The sequence below is a fragment of the Bacillus rossius genome, chromosome 16 (genome assembly GCF_032445375.1).
Source record: "Bacillus rossius redtenbacheri isolate Brsri chromosome 16, Brsri_v3, whole genome shotgun sequence".
NCBI lineage: Eukaryota > Metazoa > Arthropoda > Insecta > Phasmatodea > Bacillidae > Bacillus > Bacillus rossius.
The window spans coordinates 33,512,608-33,527,506 of record NC_086343.1 but is presented as its reverse complement, the minus strand read 5'-3'; the positions used below and the strand labels follow the sequence as shown (position 1 = coordinate 33,527,506).

General features: G+C 38.5%; 1 protein-coding gene across 8 annotated transcripts in view; it reads left to right on the top strand.

Annotated features, from left to right (window-relative positions):
* Positions 1-14,899, top strand: part of LOC134539976 (obscurin) — a 570,520-nt gene that overhangs the window by 397,197 nt on the left and 158,424 nt on the right. For 6 of the 8 annotated variants that reach the window (XM_063382379.1, XM_063382380.1, XM_063382377.1 and 3 more), the window contains 5 exons: positions 805-948; positions 3,291-3,464; positions 5,212-6,231; positions 6,327-6,452; positions 11,649-11,757. In XM_063382379.1, the coding sequence (XP_063238449.1) occupies positions 805-948; positions 3,291-3,464; positions 5,212-6,231; positions 6,327-6,452; positions 11,649-11,757 (1,573 nt within the window). The remainder of the gene's footprint in view (positions 1-804; positions 949-3,290; positions 3,465-5,211; positions 6,232-6,326; positions 6,453-11,648; positions 11,758-14,899) is intronic. The other 2 variants (XM_063382374.1, XM_063382378.1) reach the window with 2 other exon arrangements.

Below are 14,899 nucleotides of genomic sequence, written 5' to 3'. Positions count from 1 at the left end.
CAATTGTACCTGTATTATGTGTGTGTTCCTCATGTCTGAATTTTCCAGGCTTTCTACATGGAAGTGAAGTTCCTGCAGCTGTGCATTTAATGTGGTTTTAGATTACTTTCAAATATTTGGACACACTTATTATTTACAATAAAAAAAAATGTATAATTAAACCGGCAAAGTATATAAACCTATTAATCCGTATGGAATTAATAGTTTTACATAAAATTAAATAATACAATTTAAATAAAAATACACATTAGTTAAAATAAATTCTATATATGTGTAATTAGTAATTACATATTGTCTTTATACAAGTATTTTAAACAGTATAATACAATAATAAAACAATAAATTCTAAAAACTAATTTCTTCGTACTGATTAAAAATTATGAGAAAGGAAATCAGGAAGGACTGAAAATTAGATTGTGTGCTTAAATGAAACATTTAGGATTTTGTAATCATCAGTGAATTATAATGCAAGACTTCTCTAAATGCCCAAATTTAATTCAATTTTTGTACATGTTTGCGACACTTTTTTGTTTTAGAGATGCATTTTTCTACCAATTCTGTTTTTTAATCATCACATTAAATACTTTTGTACGTAAACTTTATTAAAAAGCAATCTCTCTAATGATTTTGAAGAGACAGAATATAAGTTGCATTAAATTAATATTTCTTCAGCTATTTAATTCATAAAAAAAAAACAAATACACATAAAAAAAACATCAAAACCCACACAGAAGGATCCAAAGAAAGAGCTATTGAAGGTACAGTGTGCAAACTTGTGAGTGTATTTTGACATATCATTGCCAGCTCGAAAGGAGACGACGGAAGAAAAGCTGGATGAAGTGGAGGAGGAGTTGATCGTGAAGAAGGAGAGAGAGGAAGAAGAGACAGAGAAGACTGCAAAGAAGCCTCAGAAGGAGAAAATAGTGGAGAACGGACTTCCGCCAGAAGGTGAGTCACTTGTGCAAGCTGATCACCGCTGCAGAAATGGGTGGCAGAATTTGTGTCTGTCCTTTGCAAACTGGGTAAAAGTATGATGGGTATTGTCGAGTTATTGTTAAGCAAATTCCAAACCATGCTTATCTATTTTTTGCACTATTATTATTATCAACCAATGAATTCTGGTGCTTGTCAGAACCATATTATTTTTAAATCTGAAATCATCTCAGCTACCATTTTTTCCTTCGCAAGAGATTTGCTTTTGTAAGAACCATTTTCCTAATTATATTTTGACAACACATATATTTTAAGTATCAAAAATCTGTATAAAGTGGTCAAACATGCCTTAAAAATAAAATTTGGCATTAACTCGTAAAATAATGCAATTATTGCTCAAATCAGCAGTACACTATATTTTTAGTTACTTTATTTTTTAACCCATTGTTATTATTTTTTTTCTGGGTCTAAATTTTTTTAATGTATCATAGTAATTGACGTCGACCGGGGCTACGCCCTCCCTAAGCCCGATGTGCCTCACGCCGTCGCCACCCCTCTCCTCCCACCACCACCCTCTATTCAAACCTCCCGCCCCGTGCGTGTGTGTGTGTGTTGGGCCCCGGCAAGAGGCAGTGTTAGAGTCGGTGCGACGACCCCTTTCTTTTATTAAAATAAACATAATGTATAAACCTTTTTATGTAATAAAATATCCCTAATTGTCACGCCTCAAGTTTTAGTAAGTAAGGACGGCGCAGCGCCCCATGCGGGCATCCGCAGAACTACCCGCCAATAGTTTTTAAACTTTAATAAGAAATAACACCATAACTAACGGTTGTTAATTATAAATAAGTGTACTTAAATTATGTTTGTTTTTTAAATAATATTTGTTTGATTAACTATGTTACCGGACGGCTCCCGGTAACAAAGCGGGAACTTAACCCTTCCCGGCGGCCATGATGCTCTGGTCTCGTGAGTGTTTCCGTTCGCCGCCTGGAGTAGGAGCGGCCCGCACACCTCGTCGACTTCATCTCTTTTGTTCACTGATGTTTCCGTCACATCTTTAAATAAATCTAAAACCTTTTAACTTCTTCGAGGCCTGCTCCAGGTGGTAGACTCTTTCGTATAAATATTTGTTTTCCGTTTACGGATATTTCGTACGCGTAATACGTGATTGACTCTCGAGGCCAGGCCACGCGGTGACCTGGTCAGCCTATAAACTGGTTATCACCTGCAACTGTGTTTTTTAGTACTTTACGTAAAACTCTTTTAACATTTTTGTAACGTGCCGTGTAATAAAATCGCTGGTAATAAAATCACTAGCTCAGAATGTGTGGTTCAGTGGTCACGTGTATAATTCCCTGAGTTCCGAGGCGTGTGGGACGCCTCAAGAGCCCACGAACACGACGCACGAGGGGGGAGATTAGCCTAGCCCCACACGGGTCAAGTCACGACCCTGAGCCGAGAGTTCGTAGCCGGGTCCACGTGCCCTTCCACGTGGTGGCGCCCAAATTACTCCTTTTTCGTCCATCCGAAACCCCCCCCCCCCCCCCCCTACGACATAATAAACCAGTTTATTTTATTGAACTGTTAAGAAATGATTATTTAAAATAATGTTATGATATTCATCAAATTTTTATATCTTTACTAATATTATAAAAAGAGTTTGTGAGTTTGTTTGTTTCGTAAGCAGTTAACTCGAAAACTACTGGCCCAATTTAAAAAAAAAATACTTTTCAGTGTAATGAGTTAAATTATATTATGTATTTATGTATATGTATTATTCCAAATAGACGCAGGCTATGTTTCATTTTTTAAAAAAATTATGCTTCAATAAGATATAGCAATATTAACTAAAACTGCAGATTAACCACCAAATTGACTGCTTTCTTGGCTTGGCCGTTACAGATTTAACAAAATCACGTCCCAGCGTCATTACAGCGCGAGCCTGCACATGGTGCACACAGCATTCAAAATATTTTATCTTATATACCTTGTTTATCTTATAAATCTGGCAAGTGAACATAATTTTTTAATCTGTATTCAGTCTTCCTATAAACATCTTTGCCATCACATCAACACAGTAATGGAATGGTTAAGGCCAGGTAGCCAAATACGAAAAAAAATACTTGTTATTTTGGGTTTCAGTTTTTTTAGAACAGTTAAAGTTATAATAACCCAATGTTATCCCAGTAAAGTATTTAATAAACGTTTTGTTGAAATGATGAGAAGTACCTACATATAGTTTTTGTGTATTGCATGGGTGTTGCAAAACGTGGCCCTAACTCACCCACGAGGAAAGGCGTAGGCGCACTGCAGAGAAGGGTGCAGTGACGGTGTGTTCCCCTGCCGTGCCACAGCCACGGAGAGCGCGGCCGGCGCGGGGGAGGAGGGACCCCAGGGCGGGAAGGGGGTCACCATGGAGACGCAGAGCATCACGTACTCCCGCGGCGACGGGGACAGCCTCACCATCTCCATCGCCTCCTCCACACACCAGGAGATGGTGGCCTCTGTGGAGGACACGGGAGTACCAGGTGACGCCCCCAACTAACACGTCGCCCCTCGCTCACTCACTCACACTCACTCACTGCTGTGTCAATTTACAAGTTCTGTTTTTAATTTCTCAAACCACATTTGCTTCGGCATTATATTTTAATAAATAATTGTAACTGAAAATTTCGGAAAACATCTATTACGACCCTATTCCTGGGAACCGTAGGGGTCGTTTCAGAGAGGTTTGACTGTATTTAAAGTTTTATAGAAAGAGTCCCTCTATTTTAAATTAAATCATTAAATACATTATTGTCTCAGAACTGGCTCACCCCAGTTAATTTGTGTTAGAGTTGTCTGGTATTGGAAATTTTACTTCTCTACCATTATATTCTTTACAAGTTATTTATTGTCAAGTAATTATTGTAAATGAATCAAAATCAATGTTTAGTATCCAAGTAGGTATATAACTTGTGGAAGTTGTTAAACATTATCTTAAAAAGTATGGAATCTGAAAGAATCAGAACTAGTAAAATTGGAAACCAACCCATTTAATATTTCATCTGAAAATTTTCTCCAGTACTGTATTCATCCACAGAAAAGGCGCCCCTTAGTATCGGTCGCACCCTTAATTTTGGGCAAAATAACCTAACATTTGCACCGTAATGGTCGTCCTCAAATATGAGTCACACCATATAACTATCTCCAATAGAATACAAGTGAAGTCTATATGGTCCTTGTCTCAGCTTATTGCCACATAAGACAGCACTGATGTCCTTCATCTTTCCCCTCTGCATCCTTTGTGGCCCTTCCTCCCCCCTCCTCCTTCACCCTAGCACTATCTAAAAAAAATGCAAAGGAAAAGAATGCTATTTTTTATACCCATGTTTCCCTTCCCATCTTCCCCAAGAGAGAAAAGACAGCAGGCTTTTACCTTGTCAATTTTTTTGTCAGTTTTATCAATAAAAACAAGTACACCCTTTACAGCAGTTCTGCGATCAATAAAATGTTGCAGTAGAAAGCATAGAAAATCTGCCGCAAAAACACACAGTTGCATCACAAAAACCTGCCAAAATAGAGGTGATAATTGTGTATGGTGCCAGATCACAATGAAAATGGAGGGAGAACCATAAACACTGCTGCGTGGCCAAACGCACTCAAAACATACATGCATGCACTCCCTTCCCCTCTTTCTTCTCTCTCTCTCTGTCTCTCTCATAAAACATACTTATGTTTTGTGAGCAAGAAGTTTAAGAACAAAGATGCGACACTCTTTTTAAATGATAAAACAACTAAAATTTTATAAGATTGTTAATCTAATCTATGTGCTATAATGTACTTTAAAAATTTTAACCTATTGGATATTAATCTGTATTTATACAAATAAGAAGGAAAAATCTTATTTGTGTGCATTGTAAACAAATAAAAACCAAACACATAAAATTTAACATTTTTCATATTGTGAGACATGTTTCGGTGTTTATAGTGCTCTTATAAACATACGGGCCACACTTTCTTTATCTGTTCAGTTTTAAAAACAGAATAAATCTGTGATATTTTTGTACAATGTGACTAAATATGTGTGTGTTCTAGTGTACACGCATAATTGCGTGCTGTCATAACCTGTTTGAATTTCTGCTTGCAGATTTAGTGATAAATGTTAGCCGTAAACAAGGACATTAGAGTGTATGTCTGTGTCTAACCAGCTGAAAGCACATCACTGAAGTGTTCAGCTGCTTCTGCATGTTGGTTGTTAACGGCTGTGTGTGTTTCTGAACGGGCTCCCGGCAGGCTCCTCACAAGCCGTCCACACCCGCATCGACACATCGTCCAGAACCGTGGTGTGCGAGGAGCTGGCCTCGGCTCCCAGCGACAAGGGTAGGTTGCTCGAGCAGGCCGACGGAGAGGCGGAAGGAACGGTGCGAGTGAAGTACGTCATCACGGACGAGGTGGATGAAAGGACGCAGCAAGGTCGGGTGGGGGAAAAGCAGTCTGTGGAGAGGCACGGGTCCCAGACTCCTGGGACGGATGATTTCTCTAAGTTCCCGCGCGGAGGCGCGACGGTGGAGGAAGTGGAGGGCCCGAGCAGGCCGGAGGCGGAAGACCTCACGCACCGGCTGGGAGTGGCCGTGGTTGAAGAGCCGGACAGCGACCGGGAAGAGCACATCATCAAAGTGAGCATCAGCCGGGGAGTCTCCATCGTGTCCGTCTCCGAGGACGAACCGTCCCGCGCCAGCCTCTCTCGCGGCGTCAGCAGAGAGGAGATTCGTAGGGAGAGTGTGATCGAGCAGAAGGCGGAAGCTTTGAACATGGCTAAATCTCAGTCTGGGATTCTACTCGGCAAAGAAACTATGTCCATGGACAAAATACCTGATGAAAAGTCTGCGACCGTCACATCTGAAGATTCTCCTGCCACGAAACATGGAGCTCTTCTAGATAAAGAAGCCATCTCCACGAATGAGCTACTCGATGAAAAGGCTTCGACAGTGACCATTGATGTGCCTCCAACTACGAAAGAGGGAATGCTTATTGACAAACAAACCATCTCCACAAATGAGCTGCCCGATGAAAAGACTTTGGCAGCAACAGTTGAAGAATCTCCTGCCACGAATAAGGGGGTGCTACTCGACAAAGAAACCGCCTCCTCGAACGAGCTGCCCGATGGGAAGTCTCTGGCAGCCACAGCTGAAGTGTCTCCTCCCTCGGGACAGGAAGCGAGACGACTAGAGACGGGGGCCCAGGAGGAAGAGACCTCTCCTTCGCTGAGGAAGAAGTCCTCCACTTCCCTGGATGCCGCGGCGCCCCAGAAAGGTCAGTTCGCCAGAGTAGCATTCTGTAGGTCTGCTAGCGCCCGCGATAAGGCCAATTCGGGAGGGAGGAATGTGTGGGTTTCCTTGTCGCCGCAGGTGATAGCGCAGTAGATGATGACTCTGTTCTCGACCCGGAGGTCGCGGCCCTGCTGAAAAGAGTTCGCAAACAGCGAAGCATGCTGGAGGAAATCCTGGGCAAGGAAGGCGAGCGGAGCCAGGAAGGTAGGCGTGCGGGGGCCGCTCCTCTCGGAGGCTCTGCGGACCTCGTCTCGACACGGTCTTCCTCTGCACTGTCTACCGGGGCGTGAACTTCTTGTCGCGATTCCGGTGTCTACCTGGCTCAGGGGGTGTTTTATTGTTTAGGGATCAACTGTGGTTTTGCTGACTAGATGCTACAACCAGTGTGTGACTGATTCCAAACTTTTATAACTGTTCCGAGAAAGACAAGCAAATTAATTTTTATCACTGATTTTATGCTTAATTTACAAGCAATAGACGTAGTTCAAATACACGTGGAAAAATAACTTAATTATATGAATTTGCTTGCCTAAGTGGGGTTTAGTCGTGACAAATTTTTAGAATACAAAGATGTTTTATTCAACACTGCAATCAAGGTCATTATCGGCAGTGTTTTGACAATGGTGCCTGTTTATTTTTGGAATTTAATGAAATCAGATCCATGAATCATGCAAATGCAGATGATGGGCAGATGATGGTGGCAAAAGCTTGCAAAATTCATAAACTCTGTCAGCTCCAGACATTTCAATTATTCAGTAACAATAAAGTGTGGAAAGGTTTCAAAAATCTCTAAATATGGTATGTACTTACATTTTATCCATGAATTGATCAGTGCGCATCCAAGAAGTTTACGCCCAAGTGAACTTATCACGGTCTCAGTGTTTTAACAAAGAGTTGTACTAGTAGGTAACATTGGCTTTTGCTTCAGCCAAAATGCTCTAACAAAATGCATAAGTTTATGTTCCTTTTAGTAACCTACAATGATTTAACTGTAAAGCAGTTCTCTGCAAACATAAATAATGAAACTCTTAAAATTATTTTTTTTTTTTCTAAATATTTATAAGTACATATTTTTTTCTATTTTATAACTTTTTTTCATTAAAACAATTGTTAACTCTGAATAAATAAAGAATGATGAAAGTGCTTGAAGTAATCTGAAATGTTTTGTTTGCTTTTTTCAGCTGTAACATGGTCGACTAATACATGTAGCTGCAATGCAGGAACGAGTGTTTCTTTGTAATGGGCTCTGTGATCGATGGGCAGTGTCACGTGTCTCGCGCACGGTCACCGTCGGTGAGCCGTAGAGCCGGCAGTGACCGGTGATGGGGGCATGCGGTCACTGTCCTTCAGGAGAGCACTTCTGTATCTGTACCTCTGTGTGGCGTCTGTGTGCCACGTGTCTGTCCGTGTGACGAACCGTTCTTCTTGTCGTGTTGCTGTGCTGTCCGCTAACCTGCCCGCACAACCATGTGGACGCCCCTGTTGTCACGTAGAAACTAACGCTTGCCGTCCTCACCTTAGCTATGCCATGTCGGAACCGGAGCTCACTGCCGCTTCCCTCAACACGGTAAGTGTGAGCAAGACAGCAGAGCGAAGATCAGAGGAGAGTGATCTTGTGCCGGTGCTTTCGGTATCTTCAGGAACAGTTTCAGACCTTCAAAGAACTCTTTTTATTTTATCATGATCATGAGAGTTGAAGACTCGCCGCCGTGCTTGGAGAGAAAATGTGGCATGAGATTCCGCATAGTTACTAAGAGTAGCAATAACTTTTTGTCAGTTATACTTGTGAATGGATAAAATCAAGAAATATTTTCTTGTAACCACATTAATAGTCGTTCGGACATTATTCAGCAATGGTTATGGCATTTAACTCGATACTTGAACATCTCCTGGGCATTTATTATGGACTGAAAATCTGAAGTAGAGGTGGGAAGTTATGCCTTGAGAAGGCATGTATGGTCACTGCTACATGCAAAATGCATTGGATGTGCTGAGATAGTGATAGTGGTACAAACAAGCACAGAAATAAGATTCATGTTCTTGCTCTATACCATTATTATGCCTTGCGTGTGACGTGGCATTCTGTGAATCAATTCTCCCTCTTAATGCTACAGTTATTTACCATGCAGTTAGAAAATTTTAAAGTAGACATGACTTTCACATAAATAGAAAATAAACCAGGAAACACCAGCACTGTACATTCATGGATGAGTTAATTACCAATGTCATAATTTTGTAGAAACTAATAGCGATGTTATTTAATGATAAGACACACCTTTATTGCCATCCTTTGAGCTCTAAAAATTGAATTTCATCCTACAATTGATGGAATACACCAATCCCTCCCTTGGCACGACTAATGTGTTCCTAAAAATGTTTGTGTTATCCAAAACAATGTATTCTGAAGCATTGGTCTCCATAACTCCATATATAGCAAGTGTAATTTACTTAATGTGTGGGTAAATATTATTTACATACTATAAATATGTTAACACTCAACGATAAATATGTTACACCATTTATCTTTATAAGCATACCACTGAATACTTTGTACGACAAATACAACACCACATAACTAGAGGTAGTTACTGTCAGTCAGATGTATGGATTGCCTGCCTGGGCGTGACCTTCAACTCAAGTCGCATACCTTTCCGCGAACTTTCGAAACCATCCTTTAATGACAGTAAAACCAATATTACTGTCTGGATATTTTAATTTTTTCAAAAATTAAATTGCTTATTTGTGTATTGCAGTTTGGTTCACACCAGTCATGTCAGGCCCGTAATTTTTTTTTCATTGCACCATTCATTTAACAACATTTTTCGTGTGAATCATTTGTTCATTTCTATTCTAGTATCTTATGTCAAATATATTCCCACTAGTACAACTAACAGCATCAGACTTAAATAAACGTTTGATAGAGTCCTTATTTCGTACGATTGCATGTACAGTTGACTTGCTTAAAACTAAAGTGCAACCAATACAAGAGTGGCCTTCATGACATTCTGCACGCCGTAATACTTCTAGTTTTGTCTCAAATACTTGAACACGATGCATTACGCTCTCATTTGGAAGCCATGATTCCACTATGATTCCAACTGCAGATGCTTACGCACATACGGTTACCGGCAGACAAATGAGCAGACGTTGCTTATGTCACTGTACCACTGGCTACACTGAGTTCATTATGTCCCGGTCTGAGACCGGGCAACAACGGTACGGCATGGCGGCATATGTGTGGGGATGTAAAAACATTTGGTCCTTTACACTCCATAGCCGCAACTTAACTTGCCATAGCTGATGTTTGTACAACAGCAGATAATGTAGTCAGACCTGCGCGCGCATCTCTTCCTCCCTGGTATGTCTAACTGTATGCCACAATACGTCTGTTGTTCGAGTTAAAACAGACTTCGTAGCCATGTGCCCAACTTTTTTTTTTTTTACGTCTGGCGATTTTGTGCTAACTGAAATTTACAGAAGTAGTTTCCAGATTGGAGCAGTAAAATTAACATCGTGCTAAATGAATTCGCGCAATCTGAAGACGTACTATTTAAGGGATTGGTGTATTGTATTACATAATATTAGATTATAAAAATTATGGAGTTTTTGAGATTTAATAATGGGATATACAATATTATCATCATCAACATTGCCGTGAGTTAAATGGAGGGTGTTATTAAGAACAATAAAATTTCAGGATGTGGCATAAAAAAACACAGGCGGCTAGCCAATTATGCTGATAATCACAGACGAACTGCTGTGTAAGAGAGAATCTCGTTTATTTAAAAAAGACACTGAGCACTTTACAGTCAAAGAATAATTCCTTCTTATTTAAGGTTGAAGCAACCAATAAATACAAGGTCCAACAGTACATCTTATGTAAAAAAAACTTGCTGATCAGGGTTGTGGAGATAGTAACCAGTTACCAGAAACTTATATCCATTCGCACACTAAAAATAAATATGTTACTTAAATCAAGGTGAACCTTATATTTGTAGGTAAGCTTTTTCTTTAATTAAAAGATACTAAGTTTCAAAAGAGGGATGTGATTTAGAATCGATAGCATCTTATATTCAAGTTAATATGCGAGTCTGTCAGTTGGAACATTAAATTATTTGCAGTCACAGATCATAATATTGTGCCACATTTTTATCTAATGAGTAGGGGCAGGTATTTTTCGCGAAAAGATCTGAACACTTATTAGACTGCAACAACGCACTGAATCACTGTGTTAGGTGTTGTAACAATCTATATGTATCTGGGAGAAGTTTACCCAATCACGAAACACAGACGGTGCTACAGTGTTTTAACTTTCATCTAGTCTCGAAATCTTTTCGCGAAATCTGCATGCCCCTACTAATGAGCTCTTTTCCCATGAGTCAGCCGACCACTTATAGTTAATTTTAGTGATACTTGCAGAAGTCAAAGCATCAGTGAGCACTCTTCCTCTGTCTTTGCTCTGAAATGTGGATGTCTTCCATGTGTTTTGGCGGCACTTGCTGCACTGGGGTGACGCAATGACGCAAACAGCCTTGACTCCGTCCGACTGCAGCGTGGGCCACGGTTCTGCTGGGTGACCAGGAGTGGGTCTCATGTCATCTACCGTTCAGGAAGGTGGAAGTTGGTCTTACAGAATCAAATCCATCTATTTCACACCACCAAAACAGTCAAGAACAATATTAATTCAATCCTAAAATCTTACTGCAAAATCATTTTTATGAAATCTGTCACTCATATGAAGATGTGATAATATAATGATGTTATTTCTAGGTTATTCCAATCAAAAAGAAAACATATCTAAATTAATTTTCAATACAAATTTTTATTTTTCAGCGAGGTTTTATTAAAAACATTTTTAACTGTTTTACTGTTAACTTTTTTTTTCTTTCTACTGAAGCAGGATAAACATGTCACTTCAGGTCTTATTCATAACAGATAATTTTCAGTTTAACAAGCTTTGTGAGAATTTGCATTGTTATTTCTACCGGTTTATAAAATACTTTAGAAATTTCTAATAATTAAAAATTCCCAAGTCTCAAATTGTCCCTAGAGCTTATGATTTTTACTTGCAGGAAATGTTTGCAGTAAGAGACACTTGAAAGAAGATGATGTGGTGGGACAAAATTTTCTCTAAAGTAGATATTAGTCTTCTAAACCACCAAAATAAGGTTTTATCGAGAGTTACATTGACTGCATAACGTTTAATAGTTACAGGCCGTAAAAATGCTTGGGTTTTAAAATAATCAGTAATGTTGTCATGTTCATTTGTAATGATGCACTGAAAAAAAAAATAACTTCATTAACGTGAGAAGAACAATATTGGTGCTACGTGAATATGGAATCATTGGGTTAACTTGTTTAAATGTTGAGATTACGACAGGTGGTGGTTTGTGGTCGCAGCGTTCCCGGAGATCACCGGCTCGGACCTGGTCGACCGGGAGGTGTTCGAGTCCCTGCCGACGGCGTTCGAGGTGAAGGCCACGGGGATACCGCGCCCGGAGGCCAAGTGGTAAGACCCGCTGCCCAGGGACGACACAGTCGTACTTCCGCCCGGTGTTGAGTCGCTTGCTGGAGCCGAGCGAGCAGCGGACCTGGCTTGCCATTGAGCGTGAATAGAGTCATGGTTGTGGGCAGCGACGAATACAGAAATATTTTTCAGTGGCGATTTTGAAAAAAAATTAACTTTTAAAAAATAAATAAAATTAGAATATGTTTCCAAAAAAACTTACATCAACAGCAAGGTGTTTAGACAGTTTCACTATCAATCTCAACAGGAGTGGCTTCTGTATAGCTTTTTATTCCAGGCATTATGACAGCTCACCCTGCTCCACCGAAATATCAAAAATTATTTCATAACTTCAGGGGAGGAGATTTTTTCCCCCCTTGCAACCACAACTGTTTACAAGTGTTCCTATTTACAGGACCCAGATGGCAATCCCTCAATTTATTAAACTAAAAAATATGTATATATATATGTTTCCCTGTGGTTTCAAACACAGCAGGCAGAGAGGTCTATCCCTTCTTTCCTCTTTCTGAGATGGAATTCTTCTTACTCTCCTAAGGATTCATTAGAACAATTGTTCTTTTAACAGGGCTGAATCTGAATTAATTTTTTCACTACAAAGTGAAGTGGTGCAGTGTGGTAACACACTGTACCCACATTCCGAAAGACCTGGTTTCAAATCCTGCTCCGTTCATCCTTGTTTCTGTTTCCCATTTTTCCCCCCAAATTACTATGTGAAATGCTGGAATACAGTAGACTTCCGATTATCCAGGATTGGCAAGGGGTCCACAGATAACTGAAAAACATGTTTAAACCATTCTAAAAAAAAAAAACTGATTAAAATATTTTATCTTGACTATCTAGACAAACGCTGTAGCAGAGACCCCTCGAAGTAACGCCCTAATTCGTTCTAGGAAAATAAAGCACTAATCAAGTCACTGCTATTCAAATGTTTTTTTTTTATTAGAGAGTACATATTTTAATCAAAATAATTTGTTTTCCATTCAAGTAAGTGTACTTGCTGACTGCCATTTTAAACAAGACACTACTCCCGTTAAAATTAATTTACAGTACCAATATACGTATAAATACATTTGAAGTATATTTAAATAAATGTTGAATAACATTTTGAGATTAAACTACCTAAAATCGAATTTAAAAATTCACGTACTGCAATGTTTACATAATAGGGCTGGGGCATAGCATTCTTATGTAGGTGCTACCAACATTTCTGAGTTACACAATAATAAAGTTTTTGATATAGGAGATATATTTCAGTTTTAATTAGATTTTAAGAAAAGCATACATTTAGCATTTTCTATTATTAGAAAGATTATTTAACCTGTTAACGATATTCCTCACTTTTTAGTTTAATAAAAGCGTTTCTGATATTATTTGCCACTATTTCTCTCCTGAGCTGCTACTGACGTGTCTGACATGGGGGTGGCTGAACATTCGGGCATCGTCGGAAATAAAAATGCAATGAAGGAAGCGAAGAGCTATTGAGGAAAGAGCAAAATATTGTTTGTTCCATTAATAATTCGTTGTATTTTATTTAATGCTACACAAGTGCCGTTGCCATTGTGGGCGTACAGAAGTAAAAATTCAAAAATTAACTTTGGGTTTATGGTTTATGGAACTGAAATATGGTACATTTAACCCACAAACTGGGTAACCCTTACCCGGATAATCGGGAGTCTACTGTAGTTCGTTACCCTTAATGTTGATCGTGGCATACTCCTTCTCCAGTCATTATTGACTGTCAGTGGATGAGCCGAGCTGATAGGCTCAGTACAAACCAAGTTATTACTGTAAATAATGAGCCTACTTTCCACAAAAGCAGCTATTTTCTTCACCTTATTTAATCTTGTTTCTCCCATCTTTTGGAAAGATAGTTTTTGGGAAATAAATTTTTGCATATATTAATTTTTATTGAAAGAAAAATGTTAAAAAAAATGCTGTCATTAAAATCCAACAGAATGATTGAAAACATTATTTTATGAAAATACATTAAATGGATCAAATATTTAATAAGTAATTTAGGTTATTGTGTGACAAACAATTTAAATTATTTGGTTGTATAAATGTTTTGATGTAAGTGAAAAATATTTAGACATATTTCATATAATGTAATAGGGCTTCAGTTGTGAATAAGTTAATGTTTATCAACCAATTTTTGTTAAAATTATTTTTTTAAGGATGAATTTAAATATTATTACTATTTAATTAATATTCTTAAAATAGGAATATGGGGAGTGGTTAGTAAACATATTTTATTTAAAAGGGGCCAATATTGTTTTAAATTTTTGATGTAAACTGACTATTATTCTAATAAAGAATCAAAGTTCAAAAATTTTTAATTACATATTTTTTATCATGCATTGCCTAGTTTACGAGTTATTACTGTTGTGTACTTTAGTAATTCACCTAAATTTAATAACCGAGTTTGACAAGTTAAAAACAAAAAAGGTGAAACCCAAAAAACTTATATGAAATTTAATAGAAAGCATTTGACAGAATGAGTTAAAATAACATATTCTTTTAAATAGAGTTAAATGGTTCAAATCCTCATTAAACAGTGAATGCTATTCTAATAAAGAGTCAAAACGAGGAACTTATTTTTTGTCAAATAACTTTTGTGGTGTATTGCGTAGTAAAGTTAATGTATAAGTATAAGCTGAGAAACTCTTTATATCAAATTTAGATTAAATCTGTTAGCTAAGAGACTATATTACCACATTTTATATTTTTAAAAAAAGTGCACATGGTTTAATACGTATATTGCAAATAATTTATTTTGGATTTGTCATTTAGAGCCTAAGTAAAGTGCTAATGTTTTAAATTTGATTATGACAAAGTATACAAAACTGAAATCTATAAGCAAAAAAAGAAAAAACCTTAAATATAAATTTCATCTTAATTGGCTCAGCGGTAGGAAAATAAATGTGGGGAGATGCACACACATACACACACAAACATTCATACACACCTTCAGGGCCAGGGCCATTGAGAGGGGAAGGTTAAGGGTGTTGCGGGTGGGGGGGGGGGGGGGGGGGGGGGGGGGGGGCAAAATCCCTGTGACCTGGGCTCCAAGGGGCCCTACTTGAGTTTCAATATTTTTTTTTAATGCACGCGCTTTCTGTGATAT